Genomic DNA, 21,555 nt, shown 5'->3' with positions numbered 1-21,555 from the left:
AACAGAGAAAAAGGCTTTGTTTCCACTCTTCCATTACTTCACATTGTCTCATACTGCAGTGCTATGTACTTCTCATATCAACTGCATATTCTATAGTGATTTTACGTCCCTGTTTACTCAGAGCTTTCTTTACTTAGATAAGTACTGCTTCCTGAGTATTTCTGGCCTCTGGAGTCTATAAAAAGGATCTGGTCATGTTGTTCTCATTGTTGTTCAGTCACTAGCCATGTCTGACTCTCTGCGACACCATGGACTGCAGAACATCTCATTTAGACAAGACAGAGTATTCTCAGAGAAATTATTTTAGCATTTGAATAAATAAAACTATCTGGTCTTAGTACCACCCCCCTCCAAATGTTTTCCTATACTGCTCTTGAATCTTACTAATATTTGACTTGACTAGAATTGTTGTTTTCTTATCTTCCATACGTGGTAACAGTAACCACCGCTGTTAAAGGGTCTGTGATCTCTTGAGAATTCAATCTGGCTGAATTATCCAATACAAGAAAATACTCAAGTTGCTTTTTCTGAGCTAGAATCACGTATAAAATGAAACAGAGGCTCAATATTCAAAGAAATTCAAACTTATAACTATACTGCAAATGGACTTGAAGAAGATTCCAGGAAAGAAAGGTCCTTAGCTGGGTCATAGGGGAGAAAACAGAATTTCTAGAGAATGGAGGCCTGGAATACAATCTCAGTGGAAACAGAACTCACTTTTATATGAGTTAATCTAGTGAGATGGCAGATATTCAGGACTTGTGAAAAGAGAGAGACGAAGACATGATGAACATAATTCACATTCTATTTTTGTTTGGTCTGGGAAAAATAAAAATAAAATGCCATTTGCTAATTATGAAGAACTCTATAATGATCCTGTTCTTGTATCATATATTGTGACCTGGCAATCAGACCTGGTGAATCGACCTTCAGTCACAGGAAAAAAACAATCTTCTCAATAAAAGGAGGTATTCTGTGTCTCAAATAAGACATACATCATCATCCTATGCTTCCACATCCGCAATGGTATTTTTACTAGCGTAAATCTCTACACATGTACTTTTTGGCTTTTTGCTTCTCAGGTGACTTGAGGTTTACTTTCAAATCACCAGCATGTTAAGAATTCCCTGTTACTTGAACTGGAGATGTAACTTCCTTCTTATTCCTCAGACAGAGAAAAATAACTACCCCATATAAACACAGCCTCTACCACTGTCAACCTGACTATCACAACTACTTGTGAAGGAGAAAATAACTTTATAGTTAATGAAAGGAACCAGACTATCAGCCAAGATCCGCTTGTTTTCATTTGGGTAAATGAAAACAAGCTAAACTTTCTGAAAATCTGGTCCAATGGAAATAATAAGAGCTTTGATACTGGGTAAATAAGGCGGCTTTGTCTGCTTGTTACCAAATGTCCAGCTGTCATACACTTGTCAGGACCTTTATTTCACAAGGCAGTGGTTGAACCATATTCAGAAAATAAACGGTGCCAATTTCACTGGGTGTTTGCGGCTGCTTCCTTTTTCTTCAAGTTGGACTGGAAATACTATAAAGAAAATCCTCTGAGCAATCTGTTCCAAACAAGGAAGTTCATTAAACAAAAAAAAAAGAAAAAAAAAAAAGGGAATGGAGGAAGGAGAGAAACAGAGCTTAAAAGAATATGAATTTTTTATCTGCACTTAAAACTCAGAGAATGTGCAGCTTGGAATTATCCCAGTTTTATCTCTTTTATCTACTCATGTTATATTGATTCATGTGGAAAAAAAAAGTGCTTTGAAAGTCCATGGTTGGAGTTTTCTAAGATTCAAAATAAAGATCTGGCAGGAAGTGTCTCCAGAAACTGAGTTATATTCAGAGAGGAAATGTTCCCAAGAGGCCTGAGCTAATCAGAAAATAATAAAACCTGAAAACATTGTGAAGAGAAATATGGTTTAAACTAAGCTGATTTGAGATATATAAACACTGACAGGAATGTGCAAAATGTACACAGAGAAAAAGATTCAACATTATGTAAAACTAGCAAATGTCAAATACTTAGAACCAATCATTCTTTTTGGCTGTTTGAAGAAATTTTTCTAAATTTGTTATTTTAAATGAGACAGAGGAAGCACTGTATTTTACCCCCTTTCTTATATGGTTGTACTGCTTGTACCAAGATACGTCTTTCTTTGATGTAAAATCTTGGAATTAGATACAAAAAGTGCCTCTTTTGTGACCTCGAGCTGTGTGAAATGATGCTCACTTAAATTCTAAATCTTGGTTTTTCTCATGAATAAATGAGATAAATTCTGACCTCACCGAGTTATTAGAAGCACTAAGTAAGCACAATTTCTAGCTCTCAATGGATAATAAACAAATATTAGGCACCAGAGTATCACCCAATCCTTCAAACCATTAACATACTAGAAATAAAGAAGCAGGGTTGCAGGTTTACCAGCACTTTTAAGAAATTTGTGACTTAGGGTTTAGAGATACATTTACATAATAAGCATGCCATCTCTCCATGTAAGTTTGCTCCTCCACAGGACAGCGTAACATACTATGCTGATTAAGAATGTGATGTTGAAGAATGGATGGGCAACAGGAAAGAAAGAATGGCAGAGGTTTGAGACGAACCCAAAGTGGTCAGTGCTGAAGCTCTAGTAGGAGAAAAACAAAGGACTGTGACAAACCCAGGCCAACGTGATCAGTAACAAGGATGAGCACACTGGTGCCCACAGGTTCCTAGTACAATATAAACTGCCATGCCATGCAGACACATAAAAGTTATCTGAGGGAAAGAGACAGACTTGAGAGAAAGAGTATACATATTTAGTAAGCAATATTTAACAATTATAAGTTAAGAATATCTTTAAACATACCAAATGTGGAGGCTCATTTATCCCAAGTGGTTCCTGAAACATATATAAAAACATTTTAAGAATTATAATCATATATTCTTAGTTGTCTTTGAAAGTGCTGAAAATATCCTTTGGAAAACAAAGTATATGATCTGACCAATTTACTAGATTCTTTGACTGGTAAGGACCCTCAAATAATCTACTAAATTAGTTTATAATAACCTTAATATTTATTACTAATTCATTTTGAGTAATATTCATTTTGAGCAGAAGAAAAATGTGCCCCACTGTCCATTAGAAAGACCCTGAACTTCTCACCACTTCTCTCCCATCACTATCTCATGGGTACCCTTACTGTTCCGCAGTGCTTGTTACTATCCACACTGGCCACACTCTTTCATAACTTTGTAACTTTGCACATGTGGAGATGATTCCTTCTTTCTGAACTGCCTTTTCTGCCCCACTTCCTTTTCTGGAAAGATTGCGTTTATCCTCTAAGGCATCACTCAAAATCATCTCTTCTTGAAGTCTGGCATGGTCCCCAGAGCCCCAGGCTCTCCATGTTCCCTTTCCCTGGTCCCTCAGCACTGCTTACACCTGCCTACACACTTCATTTTCTCACTAGTCATACTGTAAGTAATAGAGCATAATAATTGTCTGTCTCCTCTAAGAGACACAGAGACCCATTGGGGCAGGCTTATTCATCTTTTATCTCCAGTGATCAGTCCTGTCTGACATGTCAAAGGCACTAAATACATGCTACTGGATGAATGAACTGATCAAATGACAAGAGTTCCTAATCATGGAGGTGCTAATACTACCTACTAGCTGTCTATGCAGTCTACAGAAATTCATATGCTGTTTCATTTTCTCTGTAGATACATAACAACATAATCCAACAGTCCCACTTTTTTAAAGCCCGTTCCACACATCAACTGTATGCCATTACATGCCACTGGCACTGGCTATGTTCATATTTAACTTACCAACTGTATGGGTCGTATTGACATGATTGTATTATTTGATCCTCCCCAGTCAAAAAAGCACTTGTATTTCCCTTTCTCTAAAATGTACTGTTCTCCACAGAAGAACTTCTGCTGGTAGGCAACCCATCTAAGTAGGATAAAAAAGAAAAAGAACAGAGGTGACACAGAATTGAGCAACCAACAATTTAAACACCAAAGAAGCTCATGATTCTTAGGAGTCAACTTACACGCCACTTTTAACATGAATGGACCTTGTTTCACTGCCAAAGCCAATTTCTCCTAAGTCAGAAATTTCCTGATTTGTAATGTCAATAAACTTCCCACTTTCCAGATCAGAGTCAAACAGTGTGATTGAAGATTCTATGAAATTCTAAAAAGAAGAAGAGGAAAGTTGAGGCATTTTGTTTTATGGCTTGCTGTATCTTGACAATTTTCACATGCTTTTGGGATAATTTTCACACAACTTCAGGAAGAATTTTAAATGACACTGAAGGCAATTTTAATAGGCATTACTCCTAAACAGTTTAAAGAAAACATAAGTCTCAATTTACTTTAAGCAGAGAAATAATTTTATGAAACTAGAAATTAGTTCACAGTCAGTAAACTGCTGGCACTTACAGACTATCATATGTAATGGTAATTAGAAAGGAAACTAAGTCTAACTTGTGCCTAAAGAGCAAAAGCCACCTGAAACAGAAAGTAAACATACAATGTACTGTGGGCATCGTGGGAGAGGATTTTATGAGTTTAAATATAACAGAATAAATGAAATTTGCTTGAAAAAATTGTTTTCTAAAAATTAAAATCAGAGGACAACATCTCCATGTAGTCAGACAGAATACTTAAAAATCACAGAAAAATTATAAGACCCAACTTGACAGTTAATTCACAAGATAAACATTATTTACAAAAAAGATGAAGTTAAAAACAAACAAATGTCTAATTTCACTATAAGAATAAAGAAATTCAAACTAAAACAGATACAGTTTCACTTTTTAAGTCAAGAAATATCAAAAAACCCAGTTTTAGCAGGGAACGTCTCTGGTGGAAATATATGTGCTGCAGCTATTTTAGAAAACAATTTAGACATATATTTGAAAGACTGAAATTGTTTATTCTTTGAGTGTGATATTCCTTTTTTCTTAAGTTTCTTAAAACTGAGTGACAGTTAATTTATATGCAAAGATGAATTATTTATCATAGTGAAAAGCCGTAAATAGTATATATGTCCAAAAGATTTACAAACACAAACCTTTAAGCATCCACTGCTTGATGGAATAAATACAATTAAGGAGAGTTTTTAACAAGTTAACAGTTAAAAATATATCACATACTCATTTCTGCCAAGAGCTTTACATACCTTATTTCTGATGTGATTATTTTACTATCACTCCTATTTTACAGCTGACAAAATTGAGTCAACTCCCTGATATATCACAGCTATTGAGGGGCAGAGGTTGAATTTGAGTGTAAATCTGTTTGTCTGTTCTAAACTCTTAATCACTGTCAGATATAAATGTAAGGATAAAAGAGTAGGACAAAAACTAAAACTTAAAAGCTTGGTAAGATGAGAAGTTCTCACAAAACCCTCAACTTTTCATTTAAAAAAGGATAGAAGAAAAAAAAAGAAAAACCAAGAGTGGTTACCTTTGGGTCCAGAAGTTGAAAAATTTTACCCTATATTTTTTCAGAATTTCAAATAGGTGTATTTTTAACTGGAAAATACAGAACGCATTAAAAAAAATAAAAACTTTATTTCTGCCTATTATTTCATTGTTTGTAGCTCAATTTTTAGACCTATAGAAAAATGTTATCAGCTTCTATACATCTCAAACACTATCAAATTTCTCATTATGATTATTATTACAATCTAAGATTTCCAGGACAAACATTCATTTTACATGAACAAGCAAAACAGTATCCAATAAAAACAAAGCATCTATGAGGAGAAAGAAAATACATCTGAAAAAAAAATTCTCTTGCACTTACAACGTACATGTCAACTTTCAAGGATTTTAAAAACTGCTGATACAGGTGGGTCAAATTTCATTTGAAACTTCAGGAAAAAAGATAAAGGCTTTTTACTGAAATTTTCATTATATTTTCTAAGCCATATTTGGGTTTTCAATTCCTCCTTGAGTAAACATGTGGAACCTGAGAACACCTGTCGCCTTCATTGCTTTTGCATCTTTCTTAAAAATGTGGAAGCTAGGTGAATTTAGTCTTTATGACTCCCACTGTCTATCCCTCACCTTATTAACAGAATATTTTTCAAACACGTGCACTTGTTATCTTTTGAGCTTCCTTAAATCCTGAATTTACATATATATGTGTATATATGTATACATGCACATATACACATATTGATATTTCTGTATCTCATTATAGACATAGACCTGGAATTTTCCAAATACAAATCTAGAATATACATATATTAAATCAAGGCCCTAACATCCTATTAGAGATTTCTTGGGTTCTCTGGTGGCTCTGTGGTAGAGAATTCACCTGCCAATGCAGGAGACATGGGCTTGATCCCTGGGTTGGGAAGATCCCCTGGAAAAGGAAACGGCAACCCACTCCAGTATTCTTGCCTGGGAAATCTCATGGACAGAGGAGCCTGGTGGCCTACAGTCTATGAGGTCACAAAGATTTGCACACAACTTTGCGACTAAATAACAACAGAGATTTGCTTGCCCAGGACAAGCCTCCCCAGTGAAATTTTACAGCCTGGGTACCATATCAACAAACTTGCTTATACTGACAAAAGAAACTTCTATCACCCAAGGAACATGAACTTGCCTCTGTTTCTTAACAACCTGAAAGTACATACTTAGCTCCAGGTGGCTGTGAGGATACAACGTGGTGATGACAAGTGAAGGTGGCCATCCGGGTCCTAGTCAAGAACTGATATCAATAGCTGCCAACCAAGTCCGGCCCAGCCACAATGGGCAGGCCTTCAGCAGCTCTCACACACAGACCTCTCCCCCGCTATTCTCGTGACTCTGTGATGTCCCACCTCTGCTTTTATCTTGTCTGCCCCTACCACTGTTCTGTATCTACTCCCTGTTAGGGTTATAGGGGGGCAGAGATAAGCTGACATATGCTATCGGCCACTGCATCACGCTGGAGTAAAATGGGAACATGTGCTGTGATTGTGCCTTTTCATTGAGAAACCACTTGTATTACGGTGTGATGTTTACTTGAACACTGTTTTGATGAATCCTATGGCATGGGTTGTGGGAGACTGGCAGCCGTGAGGAGGGTGAGGTGGGAAGCAGGCCGGAGGCACAGGCCATTGGGCCATGGTGCAGCCTGGGGCTGAACAGAGAAGGAGGGGTTTACTGTCACAGGACCCGGTGCCAGGCACAAGTGCTGGCAGTCCACGGGTTCACAAATAAATATACTCACATGGCTGGAGTCTCTGTCCTTCCTACTCTGGCTCCCATGCCCAGAGATGTGGCCAAGGGCACAGGGGTCTTCTAACAGAGACACTGTTCTCTCATTTAACCTCCTGCTTTTGTTTATTCATAGCTTTCCTTGCCTTGTAGCTTCTGCCTTCCATCTTTTTCTAAAAATGTTTCTGAGTCTGTCTCCTGGCTTTGATCCTCTCTGCTTGTTACACTCAAACCTACCAAATACACAATATCTGATCCAGTTGACTAGCTGCCATCAATATGGTGTTCCTGCTGCGGGGAGCTCTAACTCTAAGCCAAATCCAATCATCTGGGGCAAAATCTCCAGGGTCACATGTCCAAAGTAAAATAAATAAAATATGTAAGAAAACACAAAAACAAAAAACTAAACTTAACTGCCTTGTTCATGAGGTGACTGCAATAGGACCCAAGTCCTGTGAGGTTACCAGGCTACCATCATTCCAACTCTAAGCACAATTAAATAACTTAAACTTATTAAATAACTTTCAAAGTCACACAGATTTAAGCGGAGCTCTGTTGCTCCAGAAAGATGAATAATGATGGAACCTCATGATGGAACCTCATATCTTCACTCCATTTTAAAGCACTTAAACAGAACCAAAAATCAGGAGAGTCTAATGCAGTCTCAGGCACAGTATTCCCCACTGTTAGAATGAGCTAATGAGCAGTTGCTTCAGGACCAAAAATAAGTCTTAAGGATCAATAATTTGATTACTTTTAAATTTCATAAAATCCCTCAGCTCATCAGGTTCTGGAACTCCTGCACCACAACCCCCTTGGGTGGGCAGCATAAAACAAGACACCAAGACACCAGGGGAGGTCTGATGTGTCCACTAATTTAGGGGACACAACGGTGTCTGCTGCATACCACCTGGTTTTACAGATCTGAAAAGAGGCCCCGAGTCTGAAAATCAGAACAAAAGCAAATCCAAACCTAGGAGAGTTTGAAACTGAGGGAAAACAAGCATACCAAGAAACTTATAGAGAGAGCCAAGAATAAAAATTCCTTCTTTAATCCCTGGAGTCTAAATTACTGCTATATTCCTTCCTCCTGGTCCTTTTCTCTTTATAAAATAATCAACTCCAAGTCACTATATCTGCCTGCCTGACTCATTTGGAATTAGAAACACATTTCTGGTCATCCTCTCCAAAGCACTTCGTGACACAGACCACATTATCCCTAAGGGACACGTCCAAGATCTGACCTTTGTAGATCCAGAGTGTTCCATATACTAGAGCCAGGACATTAGAAGACTGCATTATGTTATGCAACTTTTCTACCTTTCATCTGTTTATTTGATATTATTTCAACTTAGATCTCAAAAGCAGTGCTTTACTCTTTCCCAGGTTAGAGACCTTTGAGAGCCTATATGTCTCACATCAGCGCTGTTAATCCCACTGTCTATGACAACCCCAAGAGCTGTTCACCCTATGTCTAACAATAACTGTATCATATACTTAAAATTTTCAAAGAGGGTAGATCTTATGTTGTGTCTTATCACAAAAAAATTACTAATTGTAAAGAGGGCATGAGGAAACTCTGAGAGGAGACAAGTATGTCCAGGGCCTTGATAGTATGATGGGTATATACTTATTCCCAAATGCCTCGACTGTATACAATAAATACGTACAGCTTTCTACATGTCAATCATGCTTCAATAAAGTGGTTTTTAAAAAGAGAATCTCTACCCAATTCCATGCTATGTCTGAAGAAAATATTTCATCTGAAAACATTTGTGTGAACATAATTTTCAGACTTTATAATTTAAATTTATGTACATAATTCTTTACTATACACGTGTATTAGTCTGCAGAGTAACTGTATATTTACAGCTACAAATGAAATGTTAATAAGCTATTGGCTGAATGAGATTCCAGCTTTCCACTCCTGAAGTGCTTTTTAGTCTAATCATTCAGTGACAAGGAAAATGGGAAATGTGACATGGGCTCTAGAGTAAGACAGTCACCCGTCAAATTACAGCTCTGCACCTGGGCACAGTACCTAAGCTCTGAGATCCTCAGTTTCTGCATCTGTAATATGGGAATCATAAAACTCTCTATCTCATCATTTTTGTGAAGATTAAGTACAACTATGAATGTAAAGCCATTAGTAAGCACCTGAAGATGTTAGGAATATCATAATGAGGATGATGATAATATCTTTACAAGCTAGTCTTAATTTTTTTTAAACCTAATTTAAAGATAATAGGTTTTCTTTGAAGGAAATTATGTGTATTAAAAACTATGTGTTATCATTTTCATAAATACCAAAAACTTCTATTTGCAGCAGTAGTTTAATTTCTGTTCTCATAGACTGTCTCTATCAAGTATCTCCTGACTTTTTAGCTATAGTGTTTTTTTCTTTCCACATTTCCTACTATTTGAAGAATTCAACTAGTGAAGTCTTGGAGTTTTGCCTGTTTTAGTCACAGTCACCTTGGAAGATACCATCACATTTTCTGCTGAACATTTCTAGAAGCAAACTTCGGCTCCGCTTTTTTCTTTTAAATCAGGAGGGAAATTCTTAAAATCATTCAGTACTAGGTGGGAGATGCTCTGAATTATGATGCTTAACTTCCTCAATGAATGCAGTTATCATGAACTAAAAGAGAAAAAGATGCAGGCTTTATCATGTTTTGTCTGGCGTGCCTTTTAGTCCTCAAGGAAGAAGTGGCTAGAGAAAACCTGTGGCCCCTGTACATTAGAATTGAGAGCTAAATACCTCAAAAGCTACCTGTCCACTGCTCAGACAACTTAGTACCCAATCTTCAGTTGGCTCTGCTAAACTTCTTTTAGGTAGAACTGGTTTTTCAACTCACTTTTTTACTAACAAGGATCACTGTGGACCAAAAAAAAAAAGCTCCCTTATTCCCTATGATTCTTCTCTCCCATTCTGGCTCCTGCTGCCCGACCGAGTGAGGCTATGCAACAGTGGTGCCTGTGACCCTGACATAGAAACTTAGGGGACAGAGCGGCAAGAGCCCACCTGGACCCGAGAATCACCCGTCACTGCATCATCAGTTCCTTCAAAGGGTGGCTTTGGAGGCCATGCCAGATAGTTTAGAGTTTATATGGGAAAAGATTATTTTCGAAATATACTGCAGTGGTATAACTTCTTAATTATGAGAAAACATGGCCCTCTGAACACACTACAGAAGTCTCCAGAGCTGGTCAGAAAAGTGAGCAACATCTGATAAGCAAGCTCTGATATCCTGCAGAACTCTCTAGCGTCCTTCTAGCTCCTCTTCCCTGTGTCTTCCAGTCCTGGAACATTCTAGACTTCCTGCCTCCAGGCTTACCTCCTTCACCTCATGCTAGTCCTTGATACATTCACCAAAAAAATAAAAGCCTTTCTAAAATGCTAATCTAATCACACTCACTAGGCCTAAAATTCATTCCTTCTGGTCAAGTCAAGAAAAAAAGTGTGAACTCCTCAACATGGCATATAAGGCCCTTCATTTTCTGGCTCTGGATTCATCTTCCCGAGCTCTAATATCCTATTTTTACTGCATTTCCAAAATATATCAGTTTCACTTATATGAGGGTTTCTCAACTTCAGCACCAGTAATATTTTAGGCTGATGACTCCTTGCTGTGGGGGCTGTCCAGTGAATTGTAGGGGTTGAACAGCCTCCCTGGCCTCTACCCACTCGATGTCTGTAGCCTGACAATCCCCAACCCTCCCAAAGTCATAACAATCCAAAATGTCTCCAGACACTGCCAGATGCCCCCTGAGTAAGCTCATCCCCAACACTGGCTCCTATCCTTGCTTTTTAAAATGTTAACCTCTTGCTAAAACACCCATCTTTCTTCTTCACCCTGTTCCCAAATTTCACTTAGCTAACTCTCAAACTTGAAATTTCAACTCAGCTGCCCTCTTTTCCTGCCCACTTTAAAAGGGAAGTATTTGACTTTTGTCTGGGTATCCTGAATACTTTGTGTTGAATCCAATCATAGTCAAACAATATCAAACATTTACATAGGTACTATCAACCTGGTGGCTCAGACGGTAAAGCATCTGTCTACAGTGTGGGAGACCTGGGTTCGATCCCTGGGTCGGGAAGTTCCCTGGAGAAGGAAAAGGCAACCCGCTCCAGTATTCTTGCCAAGAAAATCCCATGGACAGAGGAGCTTAGTGTCCATGGGGTTGCATTGGACATGACTGAGCGACTTCACTTTCACTTTCATCAGCCCTAACAGATAGGGAGTCAGTGTCTAGCCATCATATCTCCAGCACCTGACACAATCTATCTAACAGCAGGTGTTCAAAAATCATTATGGAATCAATGGATGAAAAATACACACAAATATTCTGTAATAATCATGGCAGTTAAGAAAGGCAAGTCATATAAGCCATTCAGTTTAATGGTCTCAGGTAGTAGAAACATTTTATCATTTTATATTCTACCAGAGGTCATGTCCAGTTTTCATGGAAAGCTAAAAAAAAAAAGAAAAAGAAAATTAAGAATAAGGAAGTTAACTCACAGCTTGTAAGTACCGGAAAGACAAGATGGAACCACTTAATGCCCCAAAGGCATTACTGTCTTCAAAATCTCCTTCTTCAAGCAAGAACTGCTGGCCTTTAAAATGTTCTTTTTCATAGGCAACCCATCTACAAATAGAGGACATACAACTGAGTTATTAACAAAACCACAGTCAAGAAAGAGAGAAAATCATGATAAAGCACCCAGTTGCACATCACCTCTCTTAAAAAAGCAATACACTTATTTTGCTAGCATTTACAGAGACAAACGAATGGTGTAAACTTCATGGATCAATATTTTTTATAGTTTGGAGGCTTTTGCCAACAAAAGGTTAGCTGTTACAGGACTGCAACACAGGAACACAGTTAATGTTTGTGGCCTGACCCTATACCACCATCACAGCGTGGTTGGAGAATAGCCTGCCAAGGAAAAAATAATGGAAAGCACAGACAATGAGAAATACTGCAAAGCCACAATGAGATTCAAAGACAATCAGTCTTATTTTTCTGATTAAGCCCTGCTGAAATCACAGAATGATCACTATATTAAACATGTATTTAGAGTTTAACTCAAAGGAACCTGTCATCAGCTTTGGATCAGAAACACATTACAGGAGGGTTTAGCAAGGAGAAAGTAGGAAATGCGACTGGGCTGGTATTAGCCCTGGTGGTCTAAATATATACAAAGACTTCTGTAAATATTTACAGGTAGGAAATGTTGCTCCCACCATTTTATCAGTGGTGATAATGGAAACAGGAAGCACCATGGCAGACTTTCCAAGGACAGAGATTTCTTGACTTCTACTTTGAAATTATCAGTACCGAACACTAATAAACACAGTTACTCATTAGTTCTTCAGGAAACTTAACCTTAATCTGCAGTAACCCACAGTAGCTAATGCAGTGTGGGCATAGATAAAACACATGCTGCCCTGCTTAAATCTGCCCTTAGCTGGCACTGTGTAACTAGAGTGGGACCCGCTCCAATGGAGCAGATTCCAAGAGTGACTACTGTGGGCTCCTGGGTTGGGGACTTCTGAATTCTAGAGCTTGTCAAAATGAAGCCGGGTAGGGCTAACTACATTCTTTTGGGAAGATACAAAAAGTATTCCTAGGAACTGTTTTCCTAGGTTATGAAGTAACAGTAGCCACTCAGTACTCCTGAACTCATATCTAATTTCTGTAGGTGTGCCTATGGTAGGGAAAAGGGTAAGGGTCCATGTGAGTTAGAATAAACATTTTATACATATTAGCAAATTTGTAAAATATAAAGAAACTACTATTATTCTATTCTTAAACTACTAAGTGAAAATAAATTTTACAAGAGAACTTTCGAATTCTAAGTTTATATAAATGGGACTATTCAAAACATGCTTTTAATATACCTGAATGGGAAAAATAAGATACAGAAGACCTAATATTAAAGGAGAAATCAGTAAAGTATAACAGTTCAAAAACCTGCACAGCCTTTCTCAATAGATTAAGTTTTAATTAAGATTAAAATTTACATATATCTGGGATATTTAAAAATATATGTTATCTGAGAAAAATTAAGACACATCAACCTCATTTTCTGTAGACTCCTTAGGACAGAGATGAGGAAGAGTTCCTATTATTTACAGATAAAGTTCAAGAGTTAAAAGTGAAAAATAATGAAATAGTGAAGCAGTAAAAAAAAAAAATAGTAGAATTAGTGAAAAAAATAAAAGTCACCTGTTCATCTTTATATTGGACATCACATTTTTCTCCTGCTGCTGCTGCTGCTAAGTCACTTCAGTCGTGTCCGACTCTGCGTGACCCCAGAGACGGCAGCCCACCAGGCTCCCCCGTCCCTGGGATTCTCCAGGCAAGAACACTGGAGTGGGTTGCCACTGCCTTCTCCAATGCATGAAAGTGAAGTCGCTCAGTCGTGTCCGACCCTCAGTGATCCTATGGACTGCAGCCCAGCAGGCTCCTCTGTCCATGGGATTTTCCAGGCAAGAGTACTGGAGTGGGGTGCCATTGCCTTCTCCAGCAGGTGTCATATAAAAAATGAAAGTGTGCATAATGTTTTACTAGCCATAATATTTTGAGATTTTATAAAATAATCACAAATACACTTAGAAAATAAGTGCACATGTCCATGGATCAGAGAACACTACGACTACACATAACACAATAAAAATTTATCCAAAACAGATTTGTTATTCAAGCCTCTGATAAATTTTTTAAATTCAAAGGTGAGGAACTGGATAATAACTAATATTTCAGACTGAGACAGGCTGGGGCCTGGGACCCTTTGCTGCAGTGTTGCAATGCTTACACGTGAATAAACCTCTCCTGGAGGAACAAAGTATGAAGAAACTATGGGACTACAAATCACTGTGTTCATGTACAGTCGGGGCAAACTCTGGACAAAAGACATAAATAACAAAAAAAAGAAAGAAAAAGCAGGGGGTCAGGAGCAAAGGCAGAGAACTGTGCATGCCCTGTGCAGATGATACCACCTAAGGGGTGGGCAAACCACTAAGCCGTCAATTCCCGGACAACCTCTACCCTCACTCCACATAAGGAACAAGCTCGCCTCTACCTCAGGGAACAAGCAAGCAGGGGAATCCTGTTGTTTGTTCTTGATCCCCTCTGCTGCAACAAGAGGCCTAATAAAGCCTTGCCTGAATCTCCAGTCTGGTCTCTGATCAATTCCTATTGATTAAGGAGGTCAAGAACCTTAGTCAGTAACAAGACTAGTTACCGACATGACCTACATATCCAATGCATTGCACAGTACATTTCCATTTTGGCTAGTGTATCCATTACTTGAACTAGTGTCAGAAACTGCAAAGACCAAGTCTCTAAATATAGCCCCTTGAGTAATCTTAAACAAGTCATTTAACTTCTTTGAATGAAATATTTGAGCAGCATCTTTTGCTAGAATACAATGAACAAGTTATATGATGTACTGCAAATAAGAGATATTGATACTTAAACCAACATTTCAAATATTAATAATTCAACCTATCAACAGAGAGATTAACATGTTGTCTGAAGGAATTCTAGCCCTGAGTTGACCATGGCAATTAAGTTATGAGGAAAGCTTCTTTTCGATGGTTTTACCTGTGAGGATACAAATACAAAGTTTCACCCTAGTCCAGTAACTGCTGATTGAGAGTAGGGTAGAGGTGCATTGGTTACACTTGGATTTGTTCTTCAGGAGCTTTCTTAAAAACAGAGCAGGGCCAGAAGGTAACCAATGTCAAGAACCCTTGATTTTGTAAACACACAGCCCAGGCTACCTCTTTAATGAGAGAGGACTCACTGCCAAGACCCTGAGCACCCAAAGTCAACTGAGGCAGAACAGAGTGAAAATTGGGACTCTCATGCATGTGCATAATCTGTCAAGAAATAACCTTGTCTTGCAATTCTTATCTTCTATACTGTGCTTACAAATACTAAGAGCTTAAGTTTTAGAAACTGTTCCCTTCATTTAAACTATCTCATAATTTCTAATACTAACACGAGTTCACAGAAAGCTGCCAGTAATAGGTTCTATTTCCCACATTTCAGAAGGGACGTATATTTTTAGATTAAGGTAGGTTGTTTTTGCTCTGCTCAGCACATTTTGGGTGCTGATCTTCAAAAGTAGACAAGTGAATCACATATGGAAAATATATAATACTCACACTCCACCGATGACACGGATTGATCCAATTCCATGAAAGTCTACATCATTTTTTAAAAAATTAGGGACAGAATCTATGTGTTCACTAAACTCTTTGGCCTGTCCATGGAAGTGAGGTTTTTCATAAATAATAACCTGAAAAATATGAAAAAAATCACTTAGCATGCTCATATTTTAGAACAGATACATACTGATTTATATGACACTGAAGGCCACAACCTGAATGAAGGACCACTGTTCATTTTCTTCCTTTATACTCAAAATATAGAATACTGTCTGACATTCACAAGGAATATGTGAGTCTTTATCCATTATAAAGATATAATATCTTGATAATATGTTTCTCTTATATCAACATACTCAAATATAATTACATGTTCTATTTACCCAAATCCTAGGTCCACTGCAAAAAGTAAACTGTCTTGAACTATCTTTTTCTCTCTGTTCAATATTTGATACAGACCAGCTATATATTTACTGAATTTCCTCTATTAAGAAACCAAAATTCTCTTGAGTTTAAGAAAACTTGCTATTTCTTGCAACATTGCTTGTATGGTCACTACTAATCACTGAGAAGAATTACACATGCAAATTCCTGAATTTAAATAAAAAACTTTCTAAAAGTTAGAAATGATTGAAAAAAATTTGGTATTCTTATTGGATATTTGGTTCAAATGGAGGAGGGAATGCAGTAGGACACAGATTTCTAGCATTTCGTTTACTTCAAACTTGGATTGGTACAAGTACTTCCCTTCTATTTTTTTTTATTTTATTTCCCAAGCATAAGCTGCCCTTGGGGTTCAGGGAAGTGATGACAGTAATAGCACTCATCTACCTACACTTTATCACCTGGTCCTATTTATGGCTGATGGCATAATTTGTATACAACTGGTGAATAAAATCCCATGCTTAGACACACTGAACCAGCAAGTTGTAGCTTCTTTATTTAAAAAAAGAAAAACAACAATAACACTGAGAACATTACACAGTCTGAAAAAAAAATATTTAGTACTGCTCCTGCTGTTTTCTACATATTAAATTTTCAGAGTGCTGTATTGGAAGTGATGAAGTATTATTTGGGTTTAATACATGCTACATATGTTGAACACATTGAAACTAAGTAAGAAGCAGTAATTCTTTGATGAGTAAGTCACAAGCCAACATCTAGCAACTTAAAAATTGTGACTGTCTAGGATAACCATTCCATCCACATGCCTCAGACTGCAACTGTCCACAGAAGAGCCAGCCCAAAGTTCTGATGCAGCAAAGAGACTGAGACAAGTCACTCAGGGAGTGTCACAACGAGTTCTGCACTTATTAGGTCACTAGTTCAAAACCTTGGCTGCATGTCAAGAGTCACCTAGGGAGCTCTGAAAAATTTTAACCACACCCCAGGCCAAATAAGTATCTTTTCCAATGGAACCCAGGCATAAGCATTTTTTTTAGAACTCACATATGTATGATTCTAACATATAGCCAAATTGTATTAGATTTATTCAGATATTAAGTTTTAAAAAAAACTCCATCTATGTGATTGGGAGAATGGTAGTCAATTCCACAAATTAGGAAGCCCAGAAATGGGAAAGCTGGGGGAATTGTGCCTTGGTTTGGAGAGGAGGACGGATGAATCCCCGTGTCCTTGCCTGCCTCTGAAAGTGCTTACTCTAATTAAACAGAGGTCTGTTTGCATCTTTCATCACTACACTGATTTTCTTCCTGTCTCTCTTTACAGGCATTCTACAGTCCCATTTCTTTCTCTTTCCCCAAACGTACTTAATTCTAGCATTACTGCCACCCCAGTTTTCGGTGCCTCTACTGTTCCCTTCAGATACTCATACTTTCAAATTGACATCACCTGATAAAGCTGCTTGCATCTCCTCCTTATCATCCTTGATCTCCATCCTGAGCACCACTCCCAAATGCCTGCTGGGTATTCCCACTTGAAAGTCTAGCTATCACCTCAACCCCTTGCCCCTGATAAAATAAATATCAAACCTATCATCTTTCCAGCCTGTAGGTGCTTACTGGGTCAGACTGGGTTGTCAGAACAGACCTCCACCTTTCTGTACTGAGCCCTCTTGTCATTTGAGCATGGGCCCTCAGCAACTCCTTTGTGCAGTCACTGCCCACCAACCCAAGATATATTACCTAGATATTGCCAGCATACATTCAGGTAATCACATTTTAACTGTAATAGTCCCAAATAGTTAAGGGGCTTCCCAGGTGGTGCTAGTGATAAGGAACTCGCCTGCCAGTGCAGGAGATACAAGAGACGTGGGTTCAATCCCTGGGTCAGGAAGATCCCCTAGAGAAAGAAATGTCAACCCACTCCAGTATTCTTGCCTGGAAAATCCTGTGGACGGAGGAGCTTCATGGGCTACAGTCCATGAGGTTGCAAAGAGTCGGACATGACTGAAGCGACTTACCACACACACAAATAGTTAAAGATTTAATTCTCAAACTTTTTAGCCTGCTACCAAAGTGTTCAAGACTCACCTTTAAGTTCATAGGCATTTCCACTTTCAGTCCACCCTTAAGATGACAAAAATTTTAATATTAGATATATTCATATTTAAAATATAACTAACCACAAGTAACTAAGTAATGTATGTAGGTTTTATAAAAACTTGATTGGTGAAGATTACATACCAAATTTATGTTGTGGTATTTAAAAATTTTAAGTATAGAATTCTACAGCAGTCAAAATCAAGTCAGACTACTCTTTATCAATGTAAATGGGGTAAGAAATCTTGGAAAGCTACTTTCCAGAGTACAACCACTACAAGGAAGGAAACCAAGCTTTAGTGCTTAAGTACATGTGCCCAATTAAAGATATAATCCCACAGCAGAGTGTCTCAAAAAGAAGAGTGGAGTTGTTAGTACACTGAAAACTTTATTTGGCAGGGTAGATTTCTAAACCACTTAATACTCAATTTCTTCTCTACAAAGGCTTGGGCTTTCTGTGTTAGAGCATTTCATCTTCCAAGTCCTATCACACTTGCTGTCTTTGTGACCACATGGAGATAAGAGCATAAAAGGTAACCCACTCCTCACAAAAGCTCTAGTGTATCATTTCTTTGTTTCCAGTGCTACTCTGCATTGTAATACTCCTTAAAATTTCCGTTTTTGCTGGTTTTTAGTATTTTTTTAAGGCACAGCACAAAAACGGTTTGTCACATAGCCACTATTTAATTGAACAGTTTGCCCCTCAAATAAAAATATTTGCAACAGAATAAATCATTAATACAAACATTTATTACTTTTAAGAAAGTAACCCATTCACAGACCTACCCATTTATTATTGATGCTGAACTTATCATTCATTATTGCAATGGAAGAATATAATATACAACAACCAATTTTCTAATAAGCATCAAAAAAACAAATTTAGAATTTTTTAAACGCAGAGTATTACCTTATAAGGAAGCTGCATGAATTGTGATAAATATAGTACAAAGTAAATTCAAACATCTAGAAAAACATTAAAATGGAAATGTTTCTAGAAAACATTAAAATATTTTCACAAAGACTGAAAGAAACAAAACAATAATGTATGAATAGTTTGCCCATTCTGTAGTAGACATATACATGTCTTTAGACCAAGATGCATGACCAATCATCAGAGCTATCTTATTTTTGAATTCATGGATACTTGGGAAAATGTTTCATTTTATATCTGCTTACCATTTGAAGTGGATGCAATGATTTCATTTCTGCTGCAGAAATCTCAAAGAGTCCATGGTCTTCCTCCAAAACTATAGCTTGCCCCTTGAAATTAATATCCGGGTAGGCAAGCCAACTAAATAAGAAACGAATGGTTGGTTAAAGTATAATAGGAATACTTTAATCTGGTTCCGTAAGAGTTAAAAGCTAAAAAAACAAAAAGCTACAAAAAGAAGAAATCTCTGTCACAGAAGTACATTAGTAAAACACATTCACAGTGACACTGCTAGACAACATATAACAATGAATTAACATGTTATTCACTACTTACATTCAGACACTATTCTGGTTTATTATATGTTTTCCAAGCACTGCCATCACTTTTCTATTATATGTTTTCCAATATTTAAAAGTTGTGAAACCTTTAATGCAATTAGGATATAACTGAAAAATCATTCCCCTAGGTTTCTGTTTTAAACTCGGGCAATCAGAGGTAGGGATTCCACTATGCATTTTACACCTTTGACCCACAGTTTCAGAATCAGTACCAGTTCTTGGTTTCCCTCAGGAAGAGTATTTGAAATAAGATTCCCAAAAGAACCATCCAGAAACCAGCTAAACTTGATAATTACAGACAGTTCTCAGGTCTGTGTTAATTACTGGGTATGCCCAACAGTTCTAACATGTGGGAGAGATGAAGGGAGATGTCTAACAGTGACCCCTAAATTCAACATCAGCCATCATCAGAGCAGATGAAAATGGAGGAAGAGGGAAGAAGGATCCACATTGAACCAGAAATCACAAAACTTATGACTCAAGTCAATCTGGGACTGAATTAACACTGAACTCAGACCCACAGTCCTGAAGATACCTTTGGAATTAGAAAGGCCTAGTATCAAATCCATATTTACCAGCTGGCAGCTTAGGACAAGCCACGTAATTTTTTCATCTGTGACAGGAGAGTAGCTCTACCTGTCTTCCAGGAATAGAAGAGCAATAAACACTGGTACTATAAAGGCCCTCTGTAACTACCAGCACTGAGACAGACACTCTGCTAATAGCTCAGGCTCCAGAGTTTTAGGTCAGGGATATGTATTTACTTCTTAGTCCCACTATCTGGTGGGTGAAGAGACAATGGATTCATCTGTCAAAAATGGTGTCTGGGAACCTGGATCTGTTTCTGTGAGTCATCTATAAAAAACTTAACTGGATCTGAAAAAAAGAATCTGTTTTAAAATATTTGAAAAAGTCTTTCTTAGGTATTCAGGAGTACACACAGCAAAATTAACACTTCAGAAATGTGTAGGTCACCAATTGAAATCTGACACAAAGTTAACGTTGGTAGCCATCAATCACTGTAGTGAAGAGAAGCAGATACATACACGCCTGACTTCACAGTGAAGGACACAGATTTGGGGATATTCAGCTCCTCCAAATTGGGGACCGCTCGCTGGATGTAGATAGGGCAACATGCCGGGTCCGACTGTGGGCAAAGTTCTATCTCTGGAACACTGCAATCCTGGAAAGAAAGAAAAAACAAAAGTTGACTTTGAAATATCTAGACACACACTGCAGTATCCTCAATACCCTGGATATGCAGTTACAATAATTCTCACCATTCAGCTGAATTTTTAACCAATAACAGCATAAAGGAGACCATGTTTCTTCTTACCAATCTGTTAAACTAATTTTTCTAAGAAGTTACATTGACAACATGAAAATTACATGAATATTATTGATTGAAAAATATTACCCTGATTCTTTCTGCTTTGTTTTTAAAAGTCCTGCTCCATTAAGCAATGTTCAAAGTTACCAATATATGAGTGCCAAGACTTTGTAAGCCTTCCTTCTCAGAAGCATAACAAAGCCATAGGGAGGAAGGGAGTTAAATAAAAGCTGATCTCATGGGGAACATAAAAAATAAATAACAGAGAGGCACTACTCTCTCAGCGGGTTATCTAAATTACAGTGACAAAAGAAGTAGGAATTAGAGGTGAGGGTAAAGGAAATCTGTTTTCTTATTTGTGGTATTTATTTTCTATAGTATCAGTTGGTTTGAAGAAGAAAGACATTATGAAATTTGATCCTATACTTCATCACACATCCACTGTCACCATGTCCTGTCAAACTTTTCTTTAAAATTGCCACTGTCAAGGTCTTTCATCAAGGCCAAGACTTTGATTACAGGCCTAGACCATCGATCCAGTAAGCTTACTCTTTATACAGCTGGGCATGTGGGAACACCACATCCCTCATCATAGTCCTTGACTTGAGACCCAAGCAATTCATATTCATATATTGGTTTTCCTTTTAAAATACGGCAATGACCCACAACTAACTAACTCACAATAACCCACAACTACACTAACTACCTACAACTCTTCGGTCATACTGGTATCCATGCTATCTCTGCACCTGGACTCTCTAAGCTTTGTAAACGTTTCCCTTATTCTAACTGAAGACATAATTTTCTGTATTCTTACTTATGA

The 21,555-nt window shown here is 37.7% G+C and overlaps 1 protein-coding gene across 1 annotated transcript in view; it reads right to left on the bottom strand.

Annotated features, from left to right (window-relative positions):
* CRYBG3 (crystallin beta-gamma domain containing 3) overlaps nt 1–21,555 on the bottom strand; it is a 125,681-nt gene that overhangs the window by 37,356 nt on the left and 66,770 nt on the right. The window contains exons 8-15 of the mRNA XM_052639667.1: nt 20,449–20,585; nt 19,088–19,202; nt 17,900–17,935; nt 15,405–15,538; nt 11,748–11,874; nt 4,057–4,199; nt 3,830–3,956; nt 2,865–2,897 (exon numbers count right to left, since the gene is read on the bottom strand). Of these exons, the coding sequence (XP_052495627.1) occupies nt 2,865–2,897; nt 3,830–3,956; nt 4,057–4,199; nt 11,748–11,874; nt 15,405–15,538; nt 17,900–17,935; nt 19,088–19,202; nt 20,449–20,585 (852 nt within the window). The remainder of the gene's footprint in view (nt 1–2,864; nt 2,898–3,829; nt 3,957–4,056; nt 4,200–11,747; nt 11,875–15,404; nt 15,539–17,899; nt 17,936–19,087; nt 19,203–20,448; nt 20,586–21,555) is intronic.

The sequence above is a fragment of the Budorcas taxicolor genome, chromosome 1 (assembly GCF_023091745.1).
Source record: "Budorcas taxicolor isolate Tak-1 chromosome 1, Takin1.1, whole genome shotgun sequence".
In the NCBI taxonomy this organism is placed as follows: Eukaryota; Metazoa; Chordata; class Mammalia; order Artiodactyla; family Bovidae; genus Budorcas; species Budorcas taxicolor.
The sequence above is the reverse complement of the archived record's forward strand: the minus strand, read 5'-3'. Positions and strand labels throughout refer to the sequence as shown.